Source organism: Rutidosis leptorrhynchoides, chromosome 6, assembly GCF_046630445.1.
Source record: "Rutidosis leptorrhynchoides isolate AG116_Rl617_1_P2 chromosome 6, CSIRO_AGI_Rlap_v1, whole genome shotgun sequence".
Classification (NCBI taxonomy): domain Eukaryota; kingdom Viridiplantae; phylum Streptophyta; class Magnoliopsida; order Asterales; family Asteraceae; genus Rutidosis; species Rutidosis leptorrhynchoides.
This window is the reverse complement of record NC_092338.1, coordinates 385,474,190-385,489,589: the sequence shown is the minus strand read 5'-3', so window position 1 is coordinate 385,489,589 and position 15,400 is coordinate 385,474,190. Positions and strand designations below refer to the sequence as shown.

Here is a 15,400-nt window from a genome sequence, read left to right as displayed (position 1 = left end):
AATATATTACCGTCTTTCTTTGAAAAACCATTTTATTGTGTTGTGGTGATACAATTGGAACATGCACTGCACAACCAATGTTCTAAGGTGGAAAATATTTGGCTCTTGGCCAAAATCAAGTAGTAAGTGAAAATATTTATGACTTCCACATGGTATAATGCGAATTAATGTCGCAGCATGTAAATTTACATGTCCACATATAAATATTGAGAGTTTTGTACTCATTATCAATTGTCTAGTTATTAGCTGCAAGCGTTTATCTATTGATTCAGCTAAACCAATTTTGTGTATGCACATGAGCAACTGGATGTTCAACAACAATCCCTGTAGATATATAATGATCATTAAATGCTTGAGATGTTAACTCACCAGTATTATCAAGTCTCATCCTTTTAATGGTGTAATCAGAATAATGTGTTCTCAATTTAATAATTTGTGCAAGAAACTTTGCAAATGCCATATTACGGCTTGATAACGTACAAATATGAGACCATCCGCTAGATGCGTCTATTAGAACCATGAAATATCAAAATGGTTCACATGATGGATGAATTGGTTCATATATCTTACCTTGAATTCTTTCAAGAAACATTTGTGATTCTTTTTCACAATATATACTTTTCATTAATCACCATATGTGCTTTCCATTAATCACCATATGTGTTTTTTTTTCATAAATCACCATATGTGCTTTCCATTAATCACCATATGTGTTTTTTTTTTCATAAATCACCATATGTGCTTTTCATTATATGCGCTGCGCTTTTCATCATATTCGCTTTTTATCATATGCGATGCGCTTTTTATGTGAATAGTAAATTAATTAATTTCATTTTACTATTCATATGAATTAATTTCGATTTACTATTTTGTTAATTGAGTAATATATATACATCATATACTTGTGACTCCGAAGGCTCAAATGAATTTGACCATATAGTTATATGTTGTACCTTGCACATTAATTTTCAGTAGAAGCTTTAGATGCATATTTTTCTTGATGAACTATTTGTTTCATATCTAGCTTAGGCAATTATTGTGAACATTTGGTCCCTATAAGAGCATTTATCTTTTAAACTTTTAGTTGATTTGTACTTGTCACAATTAGGGATAGCACCCGCGGGTCGTGAATGCGGATCCATTGGATCCATCACCCGTACCCGCGGATTTTTTTTTTTTTTAACTTTTTTTTTTTACGTTACCCGTAAATTATAAATATATAAAAAACTTTTTGTTTAAAAAAAAAACTTGGTTTAACATTTGTTAGATAGCAAGTGGAGAATGGAAAGGAATTCGGTGGCTGGACAATTAATCAAATGGGATCAATCAACTCCACAATTCTTTCTTTATTATCATCTTTTTCTTCCACTATACTAATCTAATCGATGCTCCCACTTTTTGTCACCATCATCATCAATTGTTAATATATATTAACTCCTTGTATCATTAAGCATTTTCTAGTTAAAAAAAAAAACACTTGACCAATTTTTTAATTCTTTCACAACACCCGATATCGTGATCGTGACCTTTCACCAAAGCAAGAGATATTCTTGATAAACTAAACACTGACTCGTGTTTGGAATTGTCGGCCACAAAATAATTCATTTGATGAAAGTATATTTTTTTTAATTATAGAAGGAGACCACTTCATTTTCAATACTTCATTTTTTGACAAAAAAAGCTACTCCATTTTACCATTCCTTTTTTTTTTCTTATTTTAACTTTTAAGATGTACTTTTAATAAAAATACAAACTACTTTTTGTTTTGTACATACATGAGATTTTATTTTGATTTTGTTTTGTACATACTTGAAACAAAATCCTACAAGATATCTTTTGTTTTGTACATACATGAGATTTTATTTTGTACATACATAAGATTTTTTTTACATATAATATATAATCCATAAATGTTAGATAACACATAAAGACCCCATCGTATTCGTATTGATCGGAATTAATCCCGACCCATGGTACCGTGTTGTCAAATGACGTGTTGCGTACATAAAGTACCGTGTTGTCAAATGACGTGTTGCGTACAATCATGAGGTCTTATTAACATAAATATAAATGTTAGTGAAGTTAATAAGAGTTAGATTACAGAAAAATATAATTCAGGCGGTATAACCGACCATATATAACTTAAATAACATAAATATAAATGTTAGTGAAGTTAATAAAAGTTAGATTACATAAATATAATTCAGGTGGTATAACCGACCATATATAACTTAAATAACATAAATATAAATGTTAGTGAAGTTAATAAAAGTTAGTAAACATAAAAGATAGTTAGGCGACAGTGTCGACCATATATAATTTAGGTGGCAGAGCCAACCATATAATAAGAACAATACAAATACACTAAGAACTTAATAAAAATTAGTAGTTCAAAATGTTAGTAGTCCAAAGTTTGATATATTCGAGTCTGAAAATTATTAATAATTTCATACCTTGATCAGTGACTCGTAATCGTTTGAGATATCCTTTGATTACACTAAGCTCTTCGTGCTGAGTGTCCATTGAATGAAGAAACAGCGACAAGTTTTGGTAGAAAATATGAGGTCGCTAGAGAGATTTTGGGTAGATCAATTGTTTGGGTACTTAGGGCCTGTTTACTTTTTTTTTTTCATTAATTTCTATATGGATATGGATAGCTTTAAATTAAGATGTAAGATGAGAACAATGAAGGTTAGATGCTTGATTTTTCAATAAGGATTTTGGATAATACGAGTACTATATTCTACAGATGAGAAGGTGAAAGAGAAAATGGGGGTAGGTGTGGAAAAAGATTGGCCATATGGGGACATCACCCCTTTTCCACATTACTGATAAAGCTCTTCATTTACGTGATAAAAATTTTAAGCCAAAAGTAAACAGGAATAGTTGCTGACCGAATGATCTCTTGATTATACGGAGCACTTCGTGCTGATAACGTGTTATAATTCAGTAGGCTTATAACTACCTTTAATGGTTATAAGAACAAAGAGAGAAAAAAGAGAGAAGAAAGAGAGAAGAAATATTGATATTGATATTTCAAGAGAAATGGTACACATTAAATGGCTACCATACATGTCTATTTATAGTATAAAATATTACTATGCAAGAAATATAATAATAATAAAATTAACATCCAATCTAGATATTTTATAACAATAGTCAATATTTCATTACTACATTTATTTTATTACTCCGGAATACGTTTTATGTATCGCGTGTTGTATAAATTGTGTAACTTCTCTTTATAGTGATGTAATATTTTAGTCGGTTTCATGCTATTTTTATACATGTTATGTTATGTTATACGTAGTATGTTACTAAGGTAAGATACACAATATATTTTTGTTAGTACTATATCTATATGAGTGATGGAGATCTGCGTCTTGTGTAATTACCTTCCTAAATATACTCTAGTAAAGATAAACACGATTACAAATATTAATAATAGTATGGATAAATATAAAGTAAAAGGAAATAATATAATTTTGATGATAAACAAGACTACCAATATAATTTTTCGTATAATTTTGGTAATATAGTTTTTGGTATTTAATAAATATTTGAGGGTAAGAATCATAAAGTAAAAGGGAATAATATAATTTTGTTATATTTTTGGTGATAGAATTTTTGGTCATTAAATATTTGATGCGGTATTTTATTCTTTTTCATATCTTCAACTACAAATATTAGGTAATCATTGATTTGAACTAGAAAAATTCGATCGCGCGTTGATGCGGTTATATTTGGATATATGTTGTTTGGTACCTAATATATTTAATGGCTCGCGTATTGTGATGGAACATTTTAACGTCTTTCATGAAACTAATATTGAGCGAAAAATGTTTTTTTCTAAAAGAAGCTCTGTTTGGAATATAGTTAGTTGCGTTTTGTTCGTAAAGTTGTTTCGAGTTGAACGATCACTATCTACATATATATAACTTTTTTTTTTTTAAAAAAAGCCCCGTTTTGAATATAGTTAGTTGCGTTTTATTCGCAAAATTATTTCGAGTTGAACGGTGACGACAGAAAAATTTAACTCGAGTCGGGGAAAAAGATAAATCCCGTTAAAAATTAGGGTGGATTTTATTTAGTGTTTATTTTGTTAAATCTGAAAGTTATATTTGAGCCCCTAAAGTTCGTGGATGTTTACAATTTGAACCCTGGAATTTGATAATATTTATCCTAAAGTTTGAGAGGTTTGACACTTCCTTCCCCTAGTAAAAACGACATATGGTATCCAAAAGTTCGTGGATGTTTACAATTTGAACCCTGGAATTTGATAATATTTATCCTAAAGTTTGAGAGGTTTGACACTTCCTTCCCCTAGTAAAAACGACATATGGTATCCAGAGAGAGATTGGGGCTAAACGACCAATTTTTGTGTGACTGTTAATAGACAGGGAAATTCTAATCCAACGCTAATAATTTATTATAATAAATTATTTAATGCTCTAGATTTATATTGATTACATCATAATACAATAAAGTGGCGGAATCATGAACTTTTTTCACCCGTGATGAATTTTTTTAAAGCGTTTAGATTCACCACAACTTTTTTTTGACATAATATAGAGATTTTTGAATAAAATATAGAGGTTTCTTTTACAAATATAAAAATTGTAAAGATCAATGTATAGTTCTTATTGCTAATAGTGACATAGCAAAGCCCATTAACCTTACAATTTTAGTTGTAAAGACGGCGGTCATAACAAACAGATGGCCAAAATTGATTATCTACAAATTTGACCAACATCCCAAAATACCTTATGGTTAATGTCGGTCAAAAACGATTACGGGATAACTTAGTTATGATGCATCAATAAAAATATCTCATTCCCAAGTAGCCTGAACATTCATTTATTGTTATACAATTTTGACGAAGAAACAGGCAACCGTGTTGCTCTTATTTTATCCGAATAAGTAAGAGATAAAATCGAAAAGTTTACAAAATGTAATATTTCATAAATTGTGTATTTTTTTGTCCCGATGAAATTTGGAGACTTTTATCAATACACTGTGAGCTAAAACATACAGTATACAGTATGTATATAATGAAATGATAAAAACAACACTTGGCAAAATCAAATCCTGAACATCAACATTAAGACACATGAACTCCTGTACAATATAACTAATTTTTTATTTTTTTTTGGTTCCATCAACCTGCTCAAACAAATCTCCAATAGAGGGCACAAAACCACTAAAGTGCCCCTTGTTTAAAAAAAAAAAAAAAGAAATGGTCAATTTCCGTACAAATTTTCCTTTTGACTTTTTTTTTTTTTTTTACTTTTTATTATTTTTTCACTTTTTCCACAGGAATGAACAGAAAATGAAGTATTGAAAAATAATAGAGAAAACCCAAAGCGCGCGGTTGCTATTAAAAGACCGTAGATGTAATTCAAACGCCTGAATGGATTTGTTATGGTAAACACTTCATCAAAGTTCCACGATGCTATTCGTTAACGGGAAATTCGATAACCATTTCCTACACCAATGCGTAACTATGAATTAGTGCATGTCTAATGGAGTAAAGAAGGTTAATAACAGTATCCCCTGTTTCAAAATTTTCATATTTGTTCAATTTGATTTGTACACATCGTAGAGGTTGAAATTTTCATATTTGTTCAATAAGTGCAAGATGCCAATATTAATATATGTGCCCAAGTGGATAACGATAGTAATAAACTAATAACAGAGAACTCGGAGGTTAAACAAACCTGATCACAAACAGGGCAGGTATCACTTCTTTCCATCCATTCAAGAATGCACGACAAGTGAAAATGATGTTCGCATTTTGTGATTATTTTTGGATTGTCTTCATCATATTCTGCCAAAAAAAAAAAGGTGCTAATGAAATTAAACAATCGTAGGAAAACATAATCGATAAAAAGACCCCTTTACTGAGAGAAGTATACCTAAGCTACACCTGGCAATTGGCAATTGAGACCCATACTTTCAAATTTGGGTCAAATGGGTCAAGCTTTGAGGTCAATTAGGCCTGGCAATATAAATCAAAACTTAAAAAAAAAAGGTCCAGTGAGTTTTTCTCCGACCTATTGGGTCTAATACAAAATATAAAGGAATGGGTCAAATGGGTATCAAATCATAAAGTTCAATAAATAGAGACAGGTTTAATGGGTCTTGTGAATGGGTCAAATGGGTCGAACATAACAAGTTTCATCCGTCAATCATTTATGAAAACATTCATGGTTATATAAATTATTATTTATATTAATATTTTCTTATATATACAATAAAGATTAATAATAAATAATAATAACTAAAATAATATAATAGATGTAAGAAATTATGTGTACCCGTTTGGACTATTTGACCCATTTGACCTATTACCCGTTTTGGCCTGTTACCCAAACCGATCCAACATGACCCGTTTGGACCCGTTTAAAATTTTTACCCATTTGACCCATGACCCATTTCAACCCAAAACCGTATTGACTCGTTACCCAAACCGAGCCAACCTGACCCGTTTGCCAGGCATAACCTAAGCATACTTCTCATAACAAGCCTTCTTCACATGCTAGACCATTGGGCTAATTGCATAAAAAGATAACCTACTTTCTAGTATGTCCAAATTTCCGATTTACACAACAAACGTAAACTACGAAAGATAACCACGTCAATAATACTATTGTTACCTTCAAGACAGGTGGGACATTCCTCTGGAGGTAAAATAGGCCCACTAGGTTTTTTAAGCTCGTCAGACTTCTCAATATCGGTTTCCGTTTCTTTCGTTTTGACAAGTTCTATGTTGGTAATCTCTTTACAGTCACACCCTTTTGCTTCTTTTGTGACGGTTTCACCATTGTTACTAACACTTATTTCTCCAACAGACACAATATTATTTGTATGCACAGATGGTTCTTGCTTAATACCAGAAGTTTCTTGATTGTTCAGCAGATTTCGAGGGGGCCCACCACTGACATCATATGGTATTGGTGCGGGTGGAGGCCTATAAGTGTCGGGTATAGATGTTTCAAGATTCGTATCAACTAAAATCCCCGTTGAAGCTGCACCACTGGTTGATGATAAAGGTTGACGCTCCTCTGATGCTATTGGATACTGCAGAGTAATCATATTTCACATTTAAAAATAAAAAAAAACAATTTGATTTATAAAAAAGTTGGTGTAAATTATGATACTAACATGGTAGAATCGGGGTGAAGTGTTTAGTTCTACTCGTTTAGACGAAAAGCAGCAGCAACAGCCTCCCATGTCTATTCACTTATTAACTTTATCCAACTGAAGCTGCATATAGCGGTCTCATTGTTTCAAGGCTCTAACGAAGAAGAAGACACCTCTCAGCTGAAAGTTAAATGAATGATTCACTGCAAACAAACACACATATGTGCACACTGAATTTAGCTAATAATTCACATAACAAATTATGTATTTAATCTGCACAAGAAAACTGAACATCTAGAAAGCATAACAATCAACATATAGTTCTTGAACCTTTTACAAGTTTAATCGTATTAAATCACTTAATTTTAAGATGATTATTACTATAACCTATATCAAATCAAAATCAGACTTTTGTCCCCTTCCAGATTACAATCAAACAAAACAAAAAAATCTTCAAACATTCACATAGCCAAAGTAATTACAGATCATAAAAACCAGAAAAAGCAGCTTATTATTCAATTATAAAATCAATTCTTAACTTAAATCAGATATCAGATAGCTTAACTAAACAAACTCCAAATTTATTTTAACAGAAAAGGATTAAAGAAAAATACATCAAGTCAATCTAAATCAAACTCAACAGAAACAAATAAAAAGCATCGGTTTGCAACAGCAGAGTAGTTGTCTTCTTCGGTGACCTAAACCCTAAAATCCCTAAAACACAATCGATTTCAGTTTCAATTCCTATTAGAATAACATAATAATAACTTGATAGAATAGATATAGACAAGTCTACAAAGCACTTGAGAAGAGTCAAACCATCAATTTTGACCGGTAATAATAATATAAATAAACATCAAATATATATGAGATACGTATGTATGTATGTACACCTGTATGTATATATCGAAGATTGGAGTTTGGAGTTGTGGGGAAGAGTGAATGGAACGGTGTACTTTTCGAGTTAAGACGAAAACTTTTTCTTTTGTTCAAAAGACAGAAAAGAACAAAGTAGTCGAACGCATTTTCAGTACTCCGTATTATTTTTAACTTTTTAAGTTACTGTACAGGGAGTAATAATTTAATTTAATTTAATTATTATAATTTATATTTATATTCATTCTCACATTAAAAGAATTTTCAAATTGGTAATAATCATATACGAGTAATTATTTTCATCCATCTCTCAAATATAAGCATTGATAGATAATTTTTTTCACCCATAGACAAAAAATCCGCCTAAAGTCAGGCGAATTAGGTGGATTGCATTATAACCAGTGTTGTAAAAGTCGGCCGACTTGACCGACACGTCGACCGATGCGTCGTTTTTTTGGGTTCTCCGTCCCGTTTTTTCTAAAAACGACTCAAAAGACTGTCAAAGCTAAAAGTTGAGTCAAACTCTGTCAAAGACGGTCAAAGTTGGTCAACAACGGTCAAAATCAGCCAAATTTTCGTCAAGATGTGATATGTTTTAAAATTAGGGTTTGTTTTCATTTTTTGGGCCGCTCTTTTCTCTGTGTCCTTACTGATTATGTACTCGGTAACATTAATTGAGTTTGAAGTTTGATTGTGTTTAAATTCAAGTTCTTATTTAAGAAATTTATGGTACAGAATCAACTATTTTATACATATATAAATATATATTTAAGAAATTATTAATAAACGTTGGTCAACGACCGATGCGTCCCCGATGCGTCCCCGACTCGGCCGACGTGTCCTTTTTAGGTCTCGACCGATGCGTCCCCGACTCGCGACTTTTACAACCTTGATTATAACTGACTAAAACGCAACGTGTGTCCAATATCCCGCCTAATGTACACATCGATGAGAGGGATTAGCTTTTGATGTGATGTTTGAGAATACCCCTAACCTACCGAGGTTTAGATTGGTTGTGAGGGTTTCCGTTTAATCGAGTTAAATTGGTTTCGATGTCAAGTTAAATATTGAGTTATTATAATTATTGAGTTAAAGTTAATTTTGGACAAACTATTTAAAAATGATTCTTTCATGAGTTCGCAGTTTTTGTTTTTCGAAACGAATTCTAAGAACATGTTTACTTATCACTTAATGGCCTGTTTCTATACGACTATTAATTTAGTAAATAAAATTGTTTTTTTTTTTGTCACTTAATTTTAAATTAGTCTGTTTTCAGGAGACATAAATCAGACACTCTACCAGAATAAGTGGCAAATGGAAACATGAGCAAATTCAGAAAAAAGTAAGCAACCCCTAAATCTGAATATTGTAGTTACACTTTGTATCATGCTGGAGTAGGAGAATAGTTGTCAGTTTTTGGTCAAATACTTGCATATTTATTGATTTATTAATCTAATGTTTCAATATTTTAAGATGAAATCTAGATTTAGGTTTTTCAATTGTTGGTAGAACATGAACAAGTATGGTTTGTAGGTATTTAATGCAATTTTTTTGATGTGGATTTTTGAATCTAGTTTTAATTTGTTTTAGTTGTTGTTGATGAAGAATGAACATTAAGTATATGGGAAGAATAAGTAAGGTTTGTAAGTAAAAGATAAATATGATGAACACAAAAGTTGAATCGACAAAATAGTTAGATTAGCCGAACTGAATTTTTTTTTAAAAATGAGGAAGAGCTTCATTTGGACACATGTTGCGCTTTAACTGGTTATAAGGCATTTCACCCAATCTGCATAAAAATGATTAGATTAAGCGGAATCGTTTTAAATATAAAAAGAAAAACAAGGTGGAACTTCATTTGGACATTTGTTGCGTTTTTACTTGTTATAAGGCATTTCGCCTATTCGCCAAGTTTTAGACGAAATTTTTGTTTATTGTTGAACATAACACTTTGACAATGCTTATTTTTAAACGAGAACGATGAAAATGATCATTTGAGTAAATTTCTCTTCTTTTAATTCATAGTTTAATTTAATCATTACAATTTGAAAATCTTTTTTTACTTATTATAGTTAATAATTAAAATTAAATTAAATTAAAACAGAGAAATACTTGATATATTTTGAAATGATTTTAAATCGTTGGAAGTACATTACTTTGTATTGGTAAAGATAGTATTAAGGGGGTGTTTGCATTTGCATTTAAAAACTGGAGATGAGGAGTAATGTATGTTGCTCCTCATCTTCGAGTATTTGGCACAACATTATACTTGCAGGTAACAAAATCGAAGAGCTACAAGTCAACTTCAAGAAATCATTCACCAAATCAATTGGCAACGGCACCTCAACGTCCTTTTGGAAGGACCACTGAATCAGGAATATGTAACAGAGGCTAGATGTAAGAGAACTATTTTGCCCTTAGGTTTATGTGTGCCTGATTATATGCTTTTATTTTAATAATATGTGTATTATCAATTGACTGTGTGGTTAAGACCAGTTTGTGATAAGAGTCACAGAACATGTTTGTTTGTTGAATTTGGACTCCGCTAGGGTTGCCTAATTAAGTACGAAAGATATTAGATAATTGATAAATACCCGTGTATTGTGGGATATAGGTTTTTAACCCCATTAAGTGTATGTATCTGCTTAATGAGAACTCTCTCAAGAAACCGTACCTAGTTTGTATCACCATCTCAAACCCTAGTTGAATGCAAGTGAGGAATAGATTAAGAAGCCTTAAGGATTGATTTTTATCATCCTTGTGATCATCAAACCAGGTTTGTATGCTTGAATCTTGCTTTAATTCTTGAAGTAATTGAGGTTTTGGGTGTAAAATGGGTTTTGAGTATTTTTGAGCTTAAATCTTGTTGAAATGTGATTGTTAGTGTTAATAGATGTTAGAATTATGTTCTATAGTTGTTATATGATGTTTTTGAAGTGGTTTTGTGACCAGAACAAGCAAAAATCAAGATTTGGGGTCAAAAAATGCGAAAACAGCGAGCTGGAGCTGTTCTTCAGCTCCCACATGTAAGATCATGTTTTCTCAGGTGTTTAGGACGCCGTCCAAAAATATGGGACGCCATCCAATTGTAAAGGGCTGGACGCCGTCCAGTTGAACTAGCGGGCCAGCTGTGTTCTTTTAGATATTAAATGGGGGTAGTTTGGTCTTTTCACTTGTTGGACGGATCTAAGGCCACAAGATCAGTTCTAGGAGCCTCATTCACTCCACTTTCAACTACCTCCTCCTTCCACTTCAATTCTCGAGAGAGAGAGAGAGAGAGAGAGAGAGAGAGAGAGAGAGAGAGAGTGATTGTTGTGTGAGAAAGCTCAAATCGAGGAAGAAGAAGTTGATTTCGGGCCAAAGCGCGTGTGTTAAAGTTGTTCATCTAATCACTAGCTTCGTTGTGATTGTGGTGGTATGCTCTAATCTTGATTTCCTTATTTTAATTTGTTTAAGGGTTAGGGTTTGGGTTAGTGATGAACACAAAACCCATATTTGGTGATTTTGGGTGTTCTTGGGTAAGATTGGGTCATGAGGACCCAAGGATGACTAACCTAGGGTTTTGGAAATGTTAAATGGACTTATGAGTCGTAATTGGTTAGTTAATTACTAGCACACCTAGTTATTAAGCAAATGGGTGTTAATGAGGTTAGTGGATGACCCGAAATGGGTGTGTGACTTTAAAATGGTTAAATGGGTAGTAATTGACCTAGTTGGGAAAGATGGGTATGAAATACCCTAATGGTGCATTAGTTAGTGTTGATGGACCTTAGTCACTAGCTTTTAGTGTTATGTGATGGTCTTGACTTTAAATGGACGGTTTTGGTGAAAATGTGGCATTTAATGCATTTAAGTCATTAAATGCACATGAGAGAATTGTTGGTGATAAGTCCAACTAGTTTGTGTGTTGATTGAGTACTTATTGTATTAGGTACTTTGCCTTGAAGCTTGCGGAAGTATAAAACATTCACCGAAGGCGTTAAGGTGAGTGGAATAATTATGCATGTATGTATATAGTGTATTTATTTGTGTGCTATGGTATGAACCACGGAGCCGATAGTGCCATAGTAGGTGCGAGTGTGCTATGATGTGAACCACGAAGTCGGTAGCATCATGGTACGTGTGTTGTAGTGTGAACCACGGAGCCGGTAGCACTATAGCACGAGTCGTTAAAGTGTGAACCACGGAGCCGGTAGCACTATAAAAGAGTATGACTCGAGTTATGATGTGAACCACGGAGCCGGTAGCATCAAAGTGTGAACCATGGAGCCGGTAGCACTATAAAATGAGGTGTGAACCACGGAGCCGATAGCACCTAAGTGTGAACCACGGAGCAGGTAGCACTACAAAAGGGTATGACTCAAATGCGTAGTGACGTAAACCACGGAGCCGGTAGCGTCATAACATTGCGTATGGTGTGAACCACGGAGTCGGTAGCACCATGACGCGTTTATGGTTAACCATATAGTTTGTGTACATGCTGTTGTATAGCATAATATATTATTTCGGTGAATATTCTATTGATTATGCTAGTTGCGATATTTGGAGGTTATTAGCTTATACTCGGAGTTGGTATGCTAATTGTTATTACTAGCGATTATACGGTGTGTGTAAGTGTATGCAAGTAGGTATATTATATATGTATATGTATAAATATTGAATTCACTAAGCTTTAGCTTACCCTCTCGTTGTTTATCTTTTTATAGGCTCCGGCGTGGACAACGGTAAGGGCGTTCGTTTGGATTAGTGATCCCGCTTTGTTTGGATAGGGGACGCTTTTGGACATGTTTAGCTTTTGAAGTTTGGACAATATGTGGGTAGTTTAACCCCAAACATCATGCTCTAGGTGTAGTTTGGAATTTAAACTCTTATGGTCGAACTTGTATTTTTGTACGAAACTCGTAAAACGGCCGATGTGGGCCCGATGTTGTAAAACTTGGTTTTATGGTGGAAACTTCTTAGTTTTAATTATGTTAACATATTGTGAAAAGTGTTTTGTTTAAAAGTGTCGGGAAGTGGGTTTTCCGCTCGAGTACGTTGGACATCCAGATAAGAACCTGGCGGTTCATTTGGACGCTGTCCAGATCTTCTGGACGCCGTCCAAGCCTTCTTTGCTGGACGCCGTCCAGATAACTGGACGCCGTCCAGATGTGTTGATTCAGAAAAGTTTTTTTTAAGGCGTGATTTTTAGATAACGAACGCGGGTCATTACACCACACTTTTGGCAGCTCGGCCATGCGGTTGAGCACACATTTGAGGGCTCAACCACGCGGTAGAGCACTTATCAGGTTTTGGTAAAATTGAAAAGTGCATAACTTTCAAACCGTAACCCCGTTTTTGATGAATAAACTATCGTTGGAATCGTCTTGAGGTCTACTTTCCAATGATCTGTTTTAAAACGCTATATTAAACTTTATTTTGGTCAGAAAAAATAGGGGTTTTAGAGTGTATGTCTTGTTTTGCACATATTTGAGTGTCATTATTGATCGAATTTATGATGTAGACTTATCATATAGTGAATGCATGATTGTATGTATTGATTTAGACTATGTATCAATATTTGATGTTGTGCATTTTGGGTTGAAACCCTTCTAAACAGTTGCTGCTACTGTTCTTCACCACTCGCACGATGAGCATTCACTAGTTGAGGTAGTAAACCGTGTGGTGAACCATGCGAGTGAGTGGTTATGTTTTGATTATGATGATACGTACGGTTGAGATGTGACTCGTACGAGTCACTGGTCACTCGTGTGGTGAACCGTACGGATCATTTGATTCATTGATGGATGTTTAGTCATAGACCAAATGTGATGACCCGGAAATTTCTGACCAAATTTAAACTTAATCTTTAACGTTTCCGACACGATAAGCAAAGTCTATGAAGTTGAATCCTAAAATTCATGAACTATTCAAATACCTTTCGATTGTTCTCAACGATTCGCGAACAAATATATGTAAATAGATACATATATATACTATAACTTGAAAACGTAACAAAGTGTTTTGAAAATGATACTGTGCATTAACCTTATTGGTTTGATTATCTGATTGATATATTTAACTACAGAGTTAAAAGATTATGCCAAATGATTGAATTAAAAGATATTTATTGAGTCCCTTAAAGATTATGATATTATTACGAGTCTCTGTTGTGAGGTCCACGTTGATTTGGGAAATCGTTCATTTTTAACGATATTCGAAATAAATGGTAAAGTGTTTGTTTAAATAACGTAATTTGGAGACATACAATAATAAGGAATATTAACAGTTGGAATTAGATATATGAATAATTTGTGATATGTATTTTAAAACGTATATATTAATATTGAAAATATATAAAATATAATATTAAACTGGTCATAAAACGAATTGTTATTATATATATATTAACAAATAGCGAGATAATGATTTATAGAAGTAAATGACCAAAATACTCGAAAGTTTAATATATACTTTGAGTGGTATAGTTTAGGGATAATTTAAGGCTATATTTTGACAAAGGTACGTGACACGAAACGTAAAATGCAAGTTTTCTAAGCGTACGAAAATGCGTTCGAGAAACCAGAAGCGGGACATGAGTCGAGTAATGACGTACGACTTATCGGAACAAAAATTACAAGTCAACTATGCACGTGAATTTAATATAATATATAATTAATTATTTAAATTAAATATATTATATATATTATATAAAAATATGTCGACAAGCTAAAAGTTAAAAAATTGTGAGCTGGATTTTGGGGCCATGCGATCGCATGAGAAATAGGCATAAAACCCATGCGATCGCATGGGGTCTGAAATCTGGCCACATCTATAAATTCGATCGTTTTTCTGATTTATGATGCATTCATCACTTCTATCTATCTCATACTCCCTCTATATTAGTATTATTATTATTATTATTATTATTATTAATATTATTATTATTATTATTATTATTATTATTATTATTAAGATTAATATTATTATTATTAATCTTATTATTATTATTAGTATTTTTAGATATCGTTATTATTAGTATTATACATAAAATACTACGACGAGGTTATGAACGTGTCACTTTCAAAATGGGTTTCGAGCGGGATAGAGCTAAGGAAATTATGGGTTATAGCTATGGAGGTTATGGGTAATATTCGTGGGTAATATTCGCAAGTCAAACCTAGTGTTTATCATCTCCGTTACGTCTACGTACTTTCCTACAATATTGAATCTCAATATTGATACGTTGAGATCTACGATTATTTGATATTCCGAGTTTCGGTCACGTTTTGGTGAACAACTTTATGTGCTGCTAAGGTGAGTTTCATATGATCCCTTTTTAATTGCTTTTGAAATATATATTTTTGGGCTGAGAATACATGCACTTATTTTAAACGCAATG

General features: G+C 32.8%; 1 protein-coding gene across 2 annotated transcripts; it reads right to left on the bottom strand.

The window, feature by feature from the left end:
- Positions 1–5,269: 5,269 nt before the first annotated feature.
- On the bottom strand, positions 5,270–8,138 carry LOC139852654 (probable E3 ubiquitin-protein ligase RHB1A). Of its 2 annotated transcripts, none has more exons than XM_071841973.1 (5): positions 8,037–8,138; positions 7,165–7,346; positions 6,657–7,080; positions 5,718–5,827; positions 5,270–5,485 (listed from the first exon to the last, which is right to left on the bottom strand). In XM_071841973.1, the coding sequence occupies exons 2-5, from the start codon at positions 7,231–7,233 to the stop codon at positions 5,453–5,455; spliced, it is 636 nt and encodes a 211-aa protein (XP_071698074.1). In that variant the 5' UTR covers positions 7,234–7,346; positions 8,037–8,138; the 3' UTR covers positions 5,270–5,452. The 2 variants fall into 2 exon arrangements, with proteins under 2 accessions (XP_071698074.1, XP_071698073.1); XM_071841972.1 differs by lacking the exon at positions 8,037–8,138 and adding an exon at positions 7,758–7,914.
- Positions 8,139–15,400: the final 7,262 nt, after the last annotated feature.